Source organism: Atheta coriaria, unplaced genomic scaffold (genome assembly GCF_025399875.1).
Source record: "Atheta coriaria isolate IRGN ID8LTWV9N9 unplaced genomic scaffold, Caltech_Dcor_3.1 hic_scaffold_3_pilon, whole genome shotgun sequence".
NCBI classification, from domain to species: Eukaryota; Metazoa; Arthropoda; class Insecta; order Coleoptera; family Staphylinidae; genus Dalotia; species Dalotia coriaria.
Window position 1 is genome coordinate 7,744,416 of NW_027045445.1, and position 17,491 is coordinate 7,761,906.

Below are 17,491 nucleotides of genomic sequence, written 5' to 3' on the forward strand. Positions count from 1 at the left end.
GTCTGTAGTATTAGGAACACAGAAAGTGGGCATAGGCGGTTCCCGCTAAATTATTATATATATTATTTCAGTTTGTTTCGGTACATATTCAATTTTTTCTATAAAATTACAAATAGGGCCTATGCAGTTAATGGCTAGCAAAAAAATACCAATATAATTGATGTAGAATTAAATTATCTATCAGAATTCGAAAACAGAATTTAAAAATTCCAACTTTCAATTTTCATCATAAAAAAGAGAAATCTTTTGCCTTTTTTATAACAAAATCTTTTCTTTAAAAATTTTTTGTGCCATTTTGATGATTTTTCAATAATGATGCCACCTTGTAGGGAATTTTTCAAGGATCAAGAATATGTTGTTCTTAATTTTCTAGCCCTCTTAGTTGTCGAGATAATTCAGAATTCGAAAACCGAATTTGCTGAATAAAGATTTTTAAACATTCATTTTACCCGCCATTACTAGTTACCGCCTCTTTTATATACCTCCTCACCCTTTCTGCGATCCGAATAGCAAAACCTGAGTTTCGACTGTTTCGAGTCCAAAATTTGTGTCATTTTGCCTCTCAGAGTCGACAAAATAAAGATTGAATATTAGGATCGCAGAAAGTTGAGGAGGCTGATAAAGTTTTCGCGCTAACTAGTAAGGTGCTGCCTCTGGTGGCGACGGACCGAAGCTCAAAATTTTCGGTTGTTGTAGTTTCTAATTGATAGATGGCACTAGCATGCACTTTTCAAAATAAATGTTTTAAGGGATCGTTAAATATGTGATCGGGTAGAAATAACAGAAATAATTTTAATTAGAACAACTTTAAAATATTCTTTATTAAAGAAAACACACAAGCATACATTTTGGGAGTCAATTTGGGTAATAATCACAAAAGTTATTAAAGATAATGAAATTTAATAATAACAATCTGATGCAAGAATGGTCCTTCTACGATGTCAGACTTAGGTGCAAAATCCCTAAAACAAGCAAAAATTAGTCTTTCCAACATAAAAATGCAATTTTAAGGGTTAATTTGTGAAATAATCACAAAAGTTATTTAGGAAAATGATAAAGAAATTAAATACTTACAATCTGATGCAAGAATGGTCCTCCTACGATGTCAGACTCAGGTGCAAAATACCTAAAACCAGCAAAAATTAGTCATTCGAACATAAAAATGCAATTTTAAGGGTTAATTTGTGAGATACTCACAAAAGTTATTTAGGAAAATGATAAAGAAATTAAATACTTACAATCTGATGCAAGAATGGTCCTTCTACGATGTCAGACTCAGGTGCAAAATCCTAAAACAGGTAAAAATTAGTCTTTCGAACATAAAAATGCAATTTTAAGGGTTAATTTGTGAGATAATCACAGAAGTTATTTAGGAAAATGATAAAGAAATTAAATACTTACAATCTGATGCAAGAATGGTCCTTCTACGATGTCAGACTCAGGTGCAAAATACCTAAAACCAGCAAAAATTAGTCATTCGAACATAAAAATGCAATTTTAAGGGTTAAATTGTGAGATAATCACAAAAGTTATTTAGGAAAATGATAAAGAAATTAAATACTTACAATCTGATGCAAGAATGGTCCTTCTACGATGTCAGACTCAGGTGCAAAATACCTAAAACCAGCAAAAATTAGTCATTCGAACATAAAAATGCAATTTTAAGGGTTAATTTGTGAGATAATCTCAAAAGTTATTTAGGAAATTGATAAAGAAATTAAATACTTACAATCTGATGCAAGAATGGTCCTTCTACGATGTCAGACTCAGGTGCAAAATACCTAAAACCAGAAAAATTAGTCATTCGAACATAAAAATGCAATTTTAAGGGTTAAATTGTGAGATAATCACAAAAGTTATTTAGGAAAATGATAAAGAAATTAAATACTTACAATCTGATGCAAGAATGGTCCTTCTACGATGTCAGACTCAGGTGCAAAATACCTAAAACCAGAAAAAATTAGTCATTCGAACATAAAAATGCAATTTAAAGGGTTAATTTCTAAGATAATCACAAAAGTTATTTAGGAAAATGATAAAGGAATTAAATACTTACAACCTGATATCGAAATGGTCCTTCTACGATGTCAGACTCAGGTGCAAAATCACTAAAACAAGCAAAAATTAGTCGTTCGAACATAAGAATGCAATTTTGGGGTCAATTTGTACCATAATCATAAAAGTTATTTAGGAAAATGATAAAGGAATTAATTACTTACAATCTGATGCCAGAATAGTCCTTCTACAATGTCAGACTCAAGTGCAAAATCCCTAAAACCAGCAAAAATTAGTATTTCAAACATAAAAATGCAATTTTAGGGGTTAATTTGTGACATTATCACTATAATTATTTAGGAAAATCACAAAGAAATTAAATACTTATATTCTGATGCGAAAACGCCAAGCTGAAATTATTAAGTCGCCTAGATCGCATACAAACCCGAGAAAATACAAATATTCCACGAAAAACAGTTAAAAATCTATTTTAAAGCAAATTATTGCGGATTGCAGAGCGAATTCCTGCAACAAAAAAAAACCACCTGACGGAGAATTTAATTCCGCATCTCTAAGAGCCCCCGCAGACCACAAACTATTTATCGGCCAATAGTTTGATCGAGTTGGGCTGTTAGCGCGTACACTAAGCACACTACTATCGGATGACCATAACTATCGCCAAAACTCGGAGCGAACTGAACCATTGGTCGAGTCGGCCGACTAAACAATCGGTCGGTGTGCGCGCTTGCGAGGAGCTCCATTTTGATATAGCAGTCGGCCGATAGTTTGCCGATAGTTTAGTTTGAACGCAGTTGAGTAGCCCATCAATTAATTTTATAATTGAATTATAAACTTACCAATGCAGGACACATCGGACTCCTAGACACCGCAAATACTGTAAATAAGAAAAGAAAACATTATATTCATGTTATATTATATTCAAACGGTGAAAAAAAAACATCTATGCTGTTTACACAAAAGTTACTCACACCAGCACGATGGGTCATCCTAATGATAAATAAATGTATTCACCTAGCAACTCGACACTTACGCACAAATAATAAATATCATTACTATAGTCGCAAGTTAAAACTAAATAGATCATTGATGAACGAATATAATGCGAATTTGGAAATAGAAGTTCGGACAAACGATACGAGTCGCGAGAAACACGTCCGCAACAATCAGAGACCGGCACGAACTAGCCGCCAACTGCGCAAGCAATGACGCGACAGTTTATGATAAGAAATCAAGAGGTGCGCGAAGTCGGCGCGTCGATGGCCCGCGACCTTGTGTGCGAATTGCAATAGGCACGATATCTGCAATCTAAACTAAACTAGACTGTGTACAATAAGACTCTGTGCCAGCTGCATGAACCCCGCAGGTAGAAGCAATAGATGCGCAAAGCCGACGCGTCGATGGCATGAGACCTTGAGCGCGAATTTCATTTGACAATGTACCTGCAATAAGAACTAAACTAAAATGTGCGGCATGCGACAGCGCGAAGACAGGCGAGAATTATGCGCATCGCATCTCGCACAGCAAATGCGATAAGAAAGTTGTTTATACACCAACACAATTCTCGCGTCGAATGCCCCGCTTGCTGATAGATATAGAGGTTTTCCGGTAGCGAATATCTTTTAAACTAAACGTGCTAGCAACCAACCAATCAAAGGGTATGAAAATTTGGAAAATTCTCTATAAGAAGAAACAAGAAAATAATTAGAATTATTATATATTATATATTAATTAGTATAAAGGTTCTGAAGTCGTGTTTAGAAGTGCTAAAAAGTGAACATATTCATTTTTTGAAAATTCTTCGAGCATATCTCGAAAACTAAAAAAGGTAGAGAGAAGCGGATTGAAAATTCATAATCTACGGAAAATTCTCTATAAGACCGGCTAGCTAAATTGGAAATAAATAAATTTAAAATATAAAAAAATAATTCACAAGATAAAATGGGCAAATGAGAGTCAGCTATACATTCACGTACGGTGCCCTGAACACGAGTCACTTCTACCGCTACCCTCATACGGTGCCCGGAACACGAGTTACTTCTACCGCTGCCCTTGTACAGTACCCCGAATGAGACTCAACTATACAATTTCGAGTAATTGCAATATATAATATGATGCATCATATTATTTTGAATGTGCAAAATGGCGTTGACGCCAAGCACAGTGTTTACTAAAACTTTCTGATGAAAAGTTTGTAGATCTACCTACTTTATTCTTAGTAAAATGAAGAGAGTATTTTATATGGTTTTGTAGTCTTAGGACTAAAGTACTTCTTTTGTACTAACAAACTATCGCAACTTCATCTTTAAAAAAAGTTATTGCTAGAAAATGTAGTGTTTTAAATATTTTCACTTGCACAATATAAATAAATACCTAGATCAATCGATCTTTGAAACAAAAACATAAGTAACTATTGATATTCTCGTATAATAATTTCTAATTGTGAAATAAATCGTAGACAGTAAAGCGCACGATAAAATGGGCGAGAAAAAGTCTGTGTCAAGAAATGATATTGTCTTCGACGAAATTATTGTCAGTGATTATTCGGTGAGCTTTGGTTTGACATGGAAAGACATCATCTATATACCCTTTTACCGCTTCTCAACCTATATTTTTGCACTGATAGTGTACAGTTCCATTATTATTGCAATCTTCATAATCACCTACCAGCCGTATGGGAAATTCTACGATGAAGTTTTATTTCACATCGTCACTATATTGGAATTAGTGTTTTTGGCAAGAACAATATTGGCTATTTTACACAGGTTCACTCTCACTTTACCAGCCTATCTGATTATATTTTAACTTGTAACATTTTTTGTAGAATTTTAGAAGAACATCGCATTCGGAAAGTTTATCCGCCTGAACCAATATTTCTCTTGATAGTAGATTGCATTACATTGCTGCCGGTTGCATCGTATTGCTTTCTGATCAATCGTTTCGATTGGAATCACCCGATAGACTACCGCATTGGGTATTATTATGCCTTCGCGTTGAAACTGCCGCGAGTGATTAGATTATACTCAATGTATCATGTAAGATGTCCAGACCTGATTTTAGGTAATATAATAGTAATTAATAATGATTTCAGAGTTTTTACAATGATTTAGCACGTAATCCAAGAACAATAGTGCTAATCATTCACGGAATGATGTCAATCCTCTTTATCATGATGTTGAGTTCACTCCACTATACAATATTTTATTACTCCCACAATGGGCCCACGTGGGCAGACCGCTTCAATGTCCTGACACGTCAAAACATCACTTACGAAACACCCATTGTATGCTTCCTGTTTGCTGGTGGTTTTAATTACGGCGATATACTCACCCCTATGCCATACTACTCATTGTCAGAGATGGAGGTGGCCGCTGTCGCGCTGATGATTAGTTACATCTGCCATATTGTATACCTCAACTCTCACCTCATCGCCGTCTACGTGCAATTGATGCGCTTTAAGCACTTCTATGAATGGCGCCTGCTCAAAGTAGGCACATTCACCAAACTACTTCGCTTCGACCAACCTCTGCAGGACGCAATCAACACCTACTATCGCACGATTTGGGCAACGCGTGGCGGGTATGTGGAAATTCCCGACATCGTCCGCCTGTTTCCATCTGAACTCCGAACAGAAATCGCAATGGATCTATACTTCGACGCCATACGGCACTCGATGATCTTCAGCCCACTGAATGAGACCTATAAGAAGGAACTCAGCCGTCTGTTCCAAACTGAGATCTACATTCCCGGACAACTCATGTTCATCAAAGACAAAATCAAAGCCAAGCTGATATATTTGCAATCGGGGATTGTTGAAATAATGTCGATTGAAAACCGCGATTCGCCAGTGTTATCCTTTAGTCCTGGCACAATTCTGGGCGAGATAAGTTGCCTTTTGCCTTACATGTGTTCGGCTGACATCAGATGCAGCACTACGTGTGTAGCACACGTTTTACGTCATTGTGATCTGAAAAATCTGCTCGCTAGGGATTCAAATTTAAACTCCACCATGCAGCGGATTATCAATGAGCGAATTGAGTACTGTCGCAAGAAGTATCTACGTGTGCGCCGTTTGGATCAACCTATATCACATATTTATTGGATCAAATACCGTTGGCGCAAACTGAACAAGCGTCACACAGCTAAATACCCGAAAGCACTGGCTCCGGAACCACTCACAAAGTACTATTGCTCGAAATACATGAGTCTCATAGTGCTCAGTTCTTATTACGAATTAAAAGTGCACTCGATTTGCGTTCGCGGGAAATGTAGCTTCGTCATGGAGCAAGAGTCAAGTTTCCGGAAGTTTCTGGACTTATTTTGTACACTGGGCGCTGTGGTGCACTTCGTGCTCACGTTCCATGTGATTATCTTTGAGGGACGGATCACAAAGGACGTGTTTGCATTACTGACGCTCTTTGACATGTTATACTTGCTGGACATCTACTTTCAAGCGATTACGGCGGTGCGGGTACACAATGTGTTCATTTCTAAGCCAATGGATATTCTCGTGTACAAATGCAAACAGTTGCGGTTTCTTATCGACGTGTTTTCATCAATTCCTTATGATTATTTTGCTACATTAATGGGAGCATCACCCTATTACATTGGGTTGTGTAGATTGCCAAAGTATATGAAGCTTATTAAGGTAACATGTGGCAATGGGGTTAATTATTATCATTATGACCATTTTGATGTTTGTCAGGTTGTGGAATTTTTCACTGCATATGAACACCTATTAAATGTCTCGCCTCGCACGTGGAAAGTCACCAGAGATATTGTCATTCACTGTTTGATCATCCTGTTGTGTGCATGCTTCGTCTACTTATGGACGTGTTTCAATGGTATTTGCGAAGCAGACGGTTGGCTAGAAACAATTAAGAAACAAACACGCGCAAATTTTGGTCGGGACATTGAAACCACGGATTTTGTCATCTCTTTTATCTACACATCTTCCATTTACCTCCAGATGAAAATACATCACTTTCAAGCCACGAATGTTATCGAACAGGTCGGACAGTTCCTGATTTGCGTATGCGGTTTCTACCTCATCAATTTGACACTGAGCCAATGGTGCGGCACCATTGCTCTGGAAAACTATCCGCGCTTTTTGTACATGTACAATCTGAGTTTCTTCAACACAGTCTTTCAAGATCGTCCTGAGCTGCGTCGTTTTCGCGCCAAAGTGAACGAGTATTTCTCCTTGCAGTGGTTCTTCGCCAGTTGCATGTCTTTCAACGACATCGCCAGCCTGATGAGTCACCAATCCAAGTTTGTCCGGCATAAAGTCACACACGAATACATGATGGTAGCCCTGCGCAAAACACAAGCGTTTTCTACGATGAGCGACGCCTTCCTGGAATTGGTCTGCTCCTATTGCAAGTTCTACGTCATACCAGTGAATCATGTACTGCAAAGACCTGACACCAGTGTACCAGTTCTATACATTATACTAGACGGCTGGTGTAAAGTACAATCCTTCACACCGGAAGATGAAGAAAAGAATAGGGAGTTCTTCTATACCCAGTACGACATGTTCCCTGTCATTGGATTTTTTCAAGCAGTAAACAGCTTTCTCTACGCCGAAACCTACACAACCGTCAAGATCTTAGCCATACAATATCATAACTTTATGAGTTGTGTGAAAGCTATCCCCGTTGATGGTGATATCCTACTAGGTGCAATTCAAGATAATCTCACCTCTCATCAGAATTTGATCATGCGAATCGTGCACTTACCGTTGTTGTACTATCCGGAACCCCACGAGAAATCTTCGCAAGTCTCCATATTTGATTACAAAGAAAACGCTGGCAAAGATGACAATAAACACTTAAAATGGCAAAGGTTAAACCGGGGCAGTATAAGGAACAGGATATACTCCACATTCATGCGGACATTCGACCCACACGGATTGTATCTGTATTACGAAGTCTTCCGCGGTTTACTCATCTTCATGGAAATGATTATGTTGTATACATCTTTGCATCGATACATTCGCGTAAGCAACCCGTTCAAAGTGCTAAAAGTTGTGGTGCTGATATTCGACATTCTGGACTTGTACGTGAGAGCACACGTGCATTATTTTACTCCAACCGGAATCCGTGTTACAAATCTCAAGTCAACTTTCAACTACTACTTCCGGCATAGTTTTAGTATAGACTTGATCAGCATGTTGCCGTATGAACGCATGCACGTCTTTGAACTCTTCCGTGACCGCAGCAAGAGTTCATTGAACATCATGATATGCCTGATCCTTCAACCACTGAAACTCTATCGACCTTTCTTCCTGTTGAATTTCTTGCGAAAAACGATCCTCATCGAATACCACAACGCCATCTTGATCTGCACGAACACCATACTTATTATTATCATCCTTGCTCATTTGGCTGCCTTCGCGTTGGTGAAAACCTGCGATATCGACGATGACTGGTACTGGAATTGCCCCACCGATAGCTGGCTGCATCTGGATGCCAATTATTCCTATTGGCACGACCAGAATCTTCTCTACTCTCGCACTAACTACGAAGTGATCAGTTCGCATGTGACGCGTTCATCAATGTACTTCACATTGCACGACTATATACTTTTCTGCTTCCTGGGAGTATTTATCTGTATGGTAAGGATATGGTATCAGGCATCAATTATCGGGCACAATGTATTTAGCACCAAGTATCTTGTCAATTTCCAAGAACGACGTAGGCGCTACTACACCCTCGCGTCCAAAATGCAAATCCCGAAAGTTTTGATCGACGAACTAATAGAACACTATAAATATATGTTCAAGAAGACGCGCACGGATGAAGCAAAGGATATACTCGAACCTTTCTATCCGCATATTCAGGAAGCGATCCAATTGGCAATGTTCGCTCCAACGCTCTACCAAACAAAAATCTTGGAAATGGAAGGCAGTGAACTACACCGATTCATAGCCCCATTCATCACCGAACAGTACTACATCATCAACGCGACGATACTTCGCTGTAATGATATCAACCGAAACATCTTCATTGTCAAGAAAGGCTTCGTAGAAGTATCCGTCGCGGATGAAGCCGTAGCCATTCTAGGACCGGGCGGAATGTTCGGCTGCTTTAAACAAAAGGGCATCAATCGCAGCATGATTACCGTCACCGCAAAGGTGCATGCTGATTTACTAGTCATCGACACTAGCATATTCATAAAAATAACGAAAATATTCCGGAATGTTAAGCGCGAGATGAAATGCGCACACCTCACGAATTGTGAATACATCGAGTCAATGATGAAACCTGCCAAGTCGTCCTACACCGGCGAGAAGATCAACGTATTCGCCAGGTGCTCGCTGCGCAATTGGTTCATGTATACATTTGATGATAGAAATAGGTTCATTGTTTTCTTTCGATACTTTACGGAAATGCACTTGGCGCCATTAGTGAGCATCGTGGCTTTGATCAGCATGGTTGTCATCAGTAGCGAGGGCACATCAACGTACTTCTGGATGATTGTGGACATTTATTTTCTTATAGACATGTATATGATTTGTCACATTGGTGTGAGAGACGAGGAAAGTGGGTTGATACTTGCCAGAGTGCAGGAGTTGACCAAAGCGTATCTGAAGTCTTGGAAGTTTTACTGGGACGTCCTTACTTTGATTCCGTTTTATCTCTTTTCAAAATATATCAAGGAGTAAGTCTACATTAGCTTATATGGAATTAAATCGCTTAAAAATTAATTCTGTTTGGTTTTCAGTGAATATATAGGCTACCTGCTTGCCAACAAGAGTCTCCGTATTATGAACATGTTCGTCTATTACTCAACGTATATGCGCACGCGCTACCTTCCCAATCACATGCGTCTCTCATTCCTGAGTTACATGCTTCTGTTCTGCTTGAATGCCCTTTGCTTCCTAATCTGCACCACAATATTCTTCTTAAAAGGAGAATCTCTGTCACCCCCGGAGATAGCCGCTAATTATCTCCAAGTAGCAAATATTTTCACCACCGCAGGCATAGACCCGCCAGGGGTTGAAAACTTTAGCAAATTATTCTACATCACCGTCGCCGTTTTCCTAACAAACATTCTCTACGTATTGATCAACTCTGGTTTCACGAAGCTCGCTGTGATGATCTACTACACGGACATGGAATTTCGTCGAGCTGTAATCACCTTCAAAGCGTACTGCCAGCATGAAGACGTGTCAAAACCGATAGTCAATCAGTGCTGGTACTACTTGATGCATTTATATTACAAGCACGGAGGTGAGCAATTCCCGTCGTTGATTCTGAACTCACCAAACTACATCCTCGAAGCACACATGACCTTCATAGCTGCAGACTTGCTCTATAAACACCGGGTGTTTAAATTTGCACATCGCGATTTTCTGCGGCAGATGATCAGATACATGAGGTACGAGTTTATTATGCCTGGGTTTACCATTGCCGAGCGGGGGGATAAACGGAAACGGATGTATTTCATCGCTGAAGGTACAGTGCTGTCAATCGACACGACTCTTAAGACTTCAGAGTACGAAACGCTGAACTGGGGTGCCAGTTTTGGTGAGGCTCAGGCTCTGCATGGTAAACAATTTGAAACAACCTATAAAGCGTTAACTCCCGTCCAACTATTTGTAATTTCGAATCACGATTGGGTATATCTACTAAAATGGTTTCCTGCCACGGCGCAAATACTGAATGAATGTGCATTATAATTTTACTTTTCTTCTATTGACTTAAATATATTTCCCGAAGTACTTCAGGTCGTTGGGCCTTAGTTTTGCTTGACATCCACCTAGATTATTCTGTATAACATACTTAATTGAATAATAATTCGCGTTGTTTTCCTCTTCCCATTTCTCATGTGCCGCCTTTTCATCGAGGAGCTCTTGGGAGACGGCCATTGCTTTAAAAGGCAGCTTGGCCGCGACTTCTTCCAAAACTTTCTTGACTTCAGCATATTCACACTTGCCGGCTACTTCAAGTATCACGCGACCTGCCTTGATGGGAGTTACATAGTGGTCAATCGCGCCCTTACCACCGCCCATTCGTTGGCCTTGCCCTTTTTTGGTCACAGGTTGCCATGGTGCGTCCACTCGCCAAATGGCGAACATCCGGTTAACATCCATTTTTCTGCCGATTGTCAAACGCGCCATTTCCAAATGTCCGAATTTAAGGCGGCCGCCGCCTAAAGCAATGATACCATACTGTTTGTGTAGAAGCTCATTGTGGACTGTCTCAGGCCCCATCATCAGTTTGAGTTTCTTTTGCATCTTTGGTGGTCTCACCATTGCTTGATAGACAGGAACTTTATCCATGAATTTGAGCTTTGGTTTGTCAGGAATTGTGATATCTATTGCAGAAAAGAATAAGATTATATTGATATTTATGATATTTGTGCATTGTGTTGAATTAATTGTATAAATGTAAATAATTTCTTACGATCATAGGCTTTTGGTGGCTCAAAGTTTTTCATTCCACATATTTGTGAAGTCCTTACAGGGACATCTAAAATAAAAGCACTTAATAAAAGAACGGCATCGTGCATTAATTTAAACTTACGTGTAAACCGTAAAAATCTTTGTAAATTCATTATTACTATTATTTAACTTTAACTTTAACAAATGTGAAATGTTTGAGGTTACTTTATACTTTCGTGAAGTAATAAAGAAGCAGGCGGTGTTATAACCTAGGCAACCAGAACATCACGAAGCAATAAACTGTAAACAAACTTTCAGATTAAATTTTTAAAATAACAACACAGAAAATTTGTTATTTTAGTAGCCTTGAGCAAGATGTCAATTCTTCACAAATTCTAGAAGATAATATAAAACTTGATTTATCTATTCCTCCTTATTAATAAGAATCAATATTATATTAATAAATTCGCACTCCTCGTACATTTACACTAATTTATTTCCTCCTAAATAATAGTAATCTATATTACTCCGCAGAGAAACACACAAAAAGTGCTAGATAATTTGTGATTTCATCTATTTTTCATAATATCAGTTGACGGTAACTTGTATATTGCAATTGTTGAAGAAATTCACGTTCTTAATGTGTTTACTCAAGCGACCTCGGTAGGCGCAAATTGAATATTACGCAGGAAAGAAAAACCAGCTCGAATTTATTATCCTGTACGCGGTGGAGCCTGAGGGGAAGCGCGTGAGTCGCAGGCGGACTTTGTGGCAGCGAGAGCGAAGAAAAACAAATTTCATTCCGCGGTGCGAAGAGCAAAACAGAGCGCGCGCGTGGCATAATCAATAATCGCACGCGGACGAAGCGGACGCATCGCACGTGAACCTGCGGCAGGAGCAGGAATAATACAGGCTGTTATCAGTACGCTTTTTGCACCAAACATTCTCTCGCATTTAACCACAACAAATACCGTCCAAAACATGATAAAAATAAAAAAATTGATGATTTATATATGGTTACCATGGTATCATAAAATGAAGTTGCATTAGTTTTCTCTAACCATGACTACCACACAAAGTATGCAACCAAATACACTTTTATCCTTTTTTTAAATTTTATTTCTGTTTTATTTTTGCCAAGTCATGCAAAGCATGCATTTGTGACTGGTATCCTGGTAAATAGAGTTGCCGCCGTCGGCGCCTCCCACCATCATGCAATGTGCTCTCTAATGTGGCACCAATGAAACCGCTAGTACGCGCTTCCAGCTTTTGCAAGCGCGCAGCCAGCAGGAGAAACTCGCCGGCTTACGTCGCACGCAGCACATCGCACAGCTGCACGGGTCAGTTCAGTCGAGCACGAGACAACCGGCTCGTACGCTGCCGCCTCAGGGTAGACACACATTCAACACACGAAGAGACCAACAAGAAAGTCCCGTTAGATCTGCTGCGGCGCGCGTGTACAACGTGACCACAGGAATCAAATTGTTATGCAAGCAACACCATCAATTCCCAACTCATAATTCTCAATCAAGTTCGAATTAGTCATACACATCAGTGTGTCACTGTGGCGTGCAAGTGCAGATGCATGCATCGGTAGTGTTTGAAATGCGTGACGTGTGTAAAATGTGTAAAAACAGCGCGCACACTTCCGAATGTTGCAAAAAATCGTGAGGCATTCCAAACACTAATCATACCAGTTTAAATATGTGCCACACAACAATAAACTTCAAGGTAAACAATGTGTTAAATATTAAATATTAATCAATGCTTACTTTCAGTTTTGTTTATGCATTTGTATCTTTTTTTTTGTAATGAAGCATGTTGTTGTTATAAATAATTCATTCCGACTTGGTCTATTTCTAAAAAGGGCACGAGACCGCATGACATTTACCTGCCCCCCAGAAACGCGATGCGCGCGGTTGTTCTCCAACCACATGCCCCCATGGCAACGCGGGTATCTGCTGGCCCCATTCGCTTGCATCCGTGTGTGTGCGCGCTTGGAGGCGGCGTATAGATTAAAATCTGGGTGATTTGGGATTCTGGGTCACACATAAACACCCCTACACACACATACGCGCTTCCATCTTTCTCCACTCCACACATTCGCAGCTCTTCAAATCTCTATTCGCATCCGCGCGGATGGGGAGGCAGCGAATTTAAGAATGTGCACACTTGTTGCAAGCGTCAGACAAGATAAGACGAGACAGGGATGCCCCGCTGGAGTGGTTTTCGCATCAGCATATTATGGCGTTCCACGTCTTACGTCAGATCTCAGTTAAATGAATTCCTCTTTCTTCGCGTCTTAAATTTATCTTTTGCGAGGTGGAAATCACGCAATGCCGAACAATTCGTGATTCGCGTGATTTTGAAAATGCGATTCCTGCTACCTGACAGGCTTTTAGCACGCTTCCCGACCATTTCCCAAACCCCATCAACTTACATTCTAGGTATTCACCCTCGCTGCGTCGCCAGCGTTTCAATTTGGAATTGCATAACTTGCATGTTGAATTTAAATCGCTGCGGAGCTCTATTACGACGCGCGAGCGCTCCCGGGAGACCTTGAACTCGTCCCTGGAAAACAATAGACCGTAAACGGACGTAAACAACATACAGGGTGTTACAATATTTGCAAATCAACACCGTAATCTTTTAAATTATAAAAATCTAGTAATATACCGGCTTTGATTTGATTTATGTGTAAATCTCTTTTTAATTCGTCTTGTTTGCAATGTTTTAAAGTTTTTCGGCCTTGTTTGCACAGTTTTACGTGCGCTTAAGTGTCTGGAATTATCCGCGATAAGATAATTGAGTTGTGTACACACTACACGCGGGAAACCACAGAATAAACAGACGAATCAAGTGAAAAATGATTGATATTACTGCAATAACATGATAGTAGTAATAACAAAACATAATTTGCGGTTAATAGTTACTTGTCATCGCCGGCCATTTTGTTGTCTCATCGTTACCATGCTTACCTTGAAATTATTATCGTTTTACACCCTCAATAAATTTCTGTTGTGTCATGTTGTGACATCGAATTTGTGCTCGTCTTGTTCTAGATGCTTTCATCGCGAAATTTCCTGCTCATCTGCTTCGGCGTTGCTGTGACATGCGTCGCATCCGCAGCGTCTACCAATGCCACCGCAAGCGAATGGCAAATCTCCTGCACGCCGCAAAACAGCACCATCGTGATGTACACCAGCGCGAACGTCACCTGTGATATTCAAGGTAAATACAACCCCTGCGGGGCACTTAATTACTCACCTGCGACACGACTAACGCGTTTAATTTGCGCGTAAATGAGCACTTAACCTCAATCACCGCCGGAAACTTTTTGACAGCATGTGTCAAATTCAAAACGTCATAAATTTGAATTTAGTTTATAACTAGTTATAACCATTTTATATGATTAATTATTGCAGGACCCGAAAAAGCGTATTCCGAACACACGATTATCGTGCACAGTAATAATCCCGACGTGATAGAAGTGAAAAACACCGAAGTATGGTTAAAAAAAGAGAAAGACACGCAATACTACCCGGAGTCATTCAACGTCTACGGCGTGTTCATTGGTCAGACGAATGTGTCCGTCCAAATTCGGCGCAAGCACGATGCCGAGCCGGAAGCGACCGAAAACCTAAACTTTATCGTCATTCGTAAAATGTCTACGCTGGACATTGTCTTCCATGTGTCCGTCATTGGTCTGATCACATTGATGTATGTGAACTTTGGCGCTGCGTTCAATTGGGGAGCGCTGAAGGAGAATATGCGTCGGCCTGTGGTGCCAATTTTAGGTTTTGGCATTCAGGTCATCTGCATGCCTCTGGTAACTTTTACCAAAAAGTTTTACTCAGTATAACTTACTATGAATATGATTTTGTAGATAAGTTTCATGCTTGGAAGGCTAATCTTTCCTGATAATGTCCCAATGCAGTTGGGGTTGTTCTTCTCTGGAATTGTACCGAGTGGCGGTGCTTCCAACATGTGGACGTTAATTCTCGGCGGAAATCTTGATTTGTCCATAACGCTGACGACGATGAGCACGCTGGCGGCGTTCGCGTCGATGCCATTTTGGATTTTCACACTCGGTAGAGTGATTTATCACGATGGCAACATGTCGGTGCCATATACACGTATCATGCATTTCTCAATGTGTCTAATCATACCTTTATTCGTCGGATATCTGATCCAGCGCTTCCTGCCGCGCTTGTCGCAGTTCCTCGTGCGGATCTTGAAAGGTTTATCCGGCGCCCTGCTCGCGTTTATCATTGTGTTTGCAATGATCACGCAAGCGTACATCTTTAAACTGTTTTCATGGAAGGTAGGCAACCCTACATGCACATGAAAAACATGCACAATAGATTGTTTCAGATTGTACTTGCCGGTATGTGTTTACCATGGAGCGGATACATCCTGGCTTTTTCTATTGCGAAGCTCTGTGGACGCGAGCACCCCGACGTGTTGGCGATTGCAGTTGAGACTGGCATCCAGAACACTGGTATTGCGATAGGATTGCTCAAGACGACGTTACTGCAACCCGCCGGTGATCTGACTGTAGTGGTGCCAGTGGCGGTTGCTGTGATGACGCCATTTCCGCTGCTCGCTGTCTATTTGTACCAAATGGCGCGGCGGCGGATACAACAGAAAGAGTGAGTGTGGTTGCCTATCTCAAACGGTGGAAGCTAATTTAACCCTGGCTGTCAAACGAACTAATAACTCTTTATTTTGCTTTTACCTTTTTTTGTCAGATTATTACACGACGAAGCTCTCTCTCTATCGAAATTCGCTCACGTAAACGAGCGATAGCTTTATTATTAATTTATAGGTAATTTTTTTCTTATAATTCGCTTTTGTATGCGCTTAACTAGCCTAGATATTTATAATTTTCTTTAGCCTAACCTGTTTTATTTGATTTGATGTTTTATTTTTGTTTTGTAGGAGTCAGTATACTTTGTTACCAGATGATGAGCATATGTGATGGCGTGTGCGCGCGGCTGATTGGCTTGTTTGCAGGTGCGACGACAAAGAAGCGTGGCTCGGTCGACAACTGATGATGGACGCATCGCCGCCTCACTCACCAACCACGGAGCTGCTGGCGGCGGACAACGACAATAACTTCAACCTCACCGGACCAAAGACCAACCAACAACAGCAACACCACAACCATCATCAGCACGCCAAGCTCAAGCTGGACGATAACTATTTTACTACTATGGATCTACAGTGCAATATTTAGTTTCGCATTTACATTTACAGAAACACAGAACAGAGGTTTGTAAGTGAGCGCCATCTACATGTAGATTCATGTAACTTCTCTTGAATGTACTTCTCCGTACTTGTTGAATATTCCTGTTTTGTTTTTGTTTTCGTTGTTTACCAAAAATGTTGATAGCGAGTTGTTAAATATTCTAAATTATCGACGTGATTCCAACAAAAAAAAAAAGAACTAAAATGTACAAAAGTTTAGTCATTTTAGACTGTTTGTCCAATACGTGTTGTCAACTGTCAAATTTCTGACAGTTGACAACATCGTAACCATACTCGTATCGTAGTCGATACAAAGTATTACAAAGAAAAGTGATCAGTGTTTTACATTCTCATCGTTCGTTCGTTGTACAAACTTTTCAAAATGTTCTTCCAAAAAGAAAACAAAAGATTTAACAAACACAAGTAAAAACTCTAAAAACTAACCCTATTACTAAGCGGATATTAAACGAATCTATTTTGTGGAGATTGTTCCTAGAAGAAGTTTAAAAAAAAAACAGCAAAACACACGAACACATTGTATATATATATATATGAAACATTCTTAGAGTCGGGGAGTCCAAACAAGTTTTCGTCGTTCACTAAAATAATTGTCGCCTCGGGCTTGTCGAGGCGTTGTTCTCTTCTTCTCTCGGAATGCATAAATTTATTAATAAATAATGTTTGTTAATAATACATGTTTGTTTGCGTTCGCCCCGCTCAAACAGGAAACCAGGTAAATGAAACAAATACAGCGTGCTTGACATATGACATTCGACATTGAGGAAGCACTGCGACTGCGCGTTGGACAATTGAACACAGAACGTAACAATTGGCAGACAG

The 17,491-nt window shown here is 39.9% G+C and overlaps 3 protein-coding genes and 1 long non-coding RNA gene across 6 annotated transcripts; 2 read left to right on the plus strand and 2 right to left on the minus strand.

Moving 5' to 3' along the window:
* Window positions 1-2,054: 2,054 nt before the first annotated feature.
* Window positions 2,055-3,273, minus strand: LOC135789576 (uncharacterized). Its single transcript, XR_010547602.1, has 4 exons — window positions 2,985-3,273; window positions 2,853-2,890; window positions 2,220-2,271; window positions 2,055-2,108 (listed from the first exon to the last, which is right to left on the minus strand). It is a non-coding gene; the product is annotated as an uncharacterized lncRNA (long non-coding RNA).
* A 1,195-nt stretch (window positions 3,274-4,468) lies between these two features.
* On the plus strand, window positions 4,469-11,179 carry LOC135789570 (uncharacterized). The gene is made up of 5 exons (XM_065299470.1): window positions 4,469-4,778; window positions 4,838-5,048; window positions 5,105-6,661; window positions 6,719-9,675; window positions 9,739-11,179. The coding sequence occupies exons 1-5, from the start codon at window positions 4,492-4,494 to the stop codon at window positions 10,694-10,696; spliced, it is 5,970 nt and encodes a 1,989-aa protein (XP_065155542.1). The 5' UTR covers window positions 4,469-4,491; the 3' UTR covers window positions 10,697-11,179.
* Window positions 10,691-14,517, minus strand: mRpL16 (mitochondrial ribosomal protein L16). Its single transcript, XM_065299487.1, has 5 exons — window positions 14,380-14,517; window positions 13,842-13,972; window positions 11,544-11,701; window positions 11,424-11,489; window positions 10,691-11,334 (listed from the first exon to the last, which is right to left on the minus strand). Exons 3-5 carry the CDS (start codon window positions 11,572-11,574, stop codon window positions 10,718-10,720), a joined length of 714 nt encoding a protein of 237 aa, XP_065155559.1. The 5' UTR covers window positions 11,575-11,701; window positions 13,842-13,972; window positions 14,380-14,517; the 3' UTR covers window positions 10,691-10,717.
* LOC135789573 (sodium/bile acid cotransporter 5-like) lies at window positions 12,653-17,344 on the plus strand. 3 transcript variants are annotated; one of them, XM_065299483.1, is made up of 7 exons: window positions 12,653-13,132; window positions 14,464-14,632; window positions 14,827-15,230; window positions 15,288-15,725; window positions 15,776-16,053; window positions 16,153-16,229; window positions 16,343-16,561. In XM_065299483.1, the coding sequence occupies exons 1-6, from the start codon at window positions 13,106-13,108 to the stop codon at window positions 16,208-16,210; spliced, it is 1,374 nt and encodes a 457-aa protein (XP_065155555.1). In that variant the 5' UTR covers window positions 12,653-13,105; the 3' UTR covers window positions 16,211-16,229; window positions 16,343-16,561. The 3 variants fall into 3 exon arrangements, with proteins under 3 accessions (XP_065155555.1, XP_065155556.1, XP_065155554.1); XM_065299484.1 differs by lacking the exon at window positions 16,153-16,229; XM_065299482.1 differs by lacking the exon at window positions 16,153-16,229 and having other exon boundaries at window positions 12,654-13,132; window positions 16,418-17,344.
* Window positions 17,345-17,491: the final 147 nt, after the last annotated feature.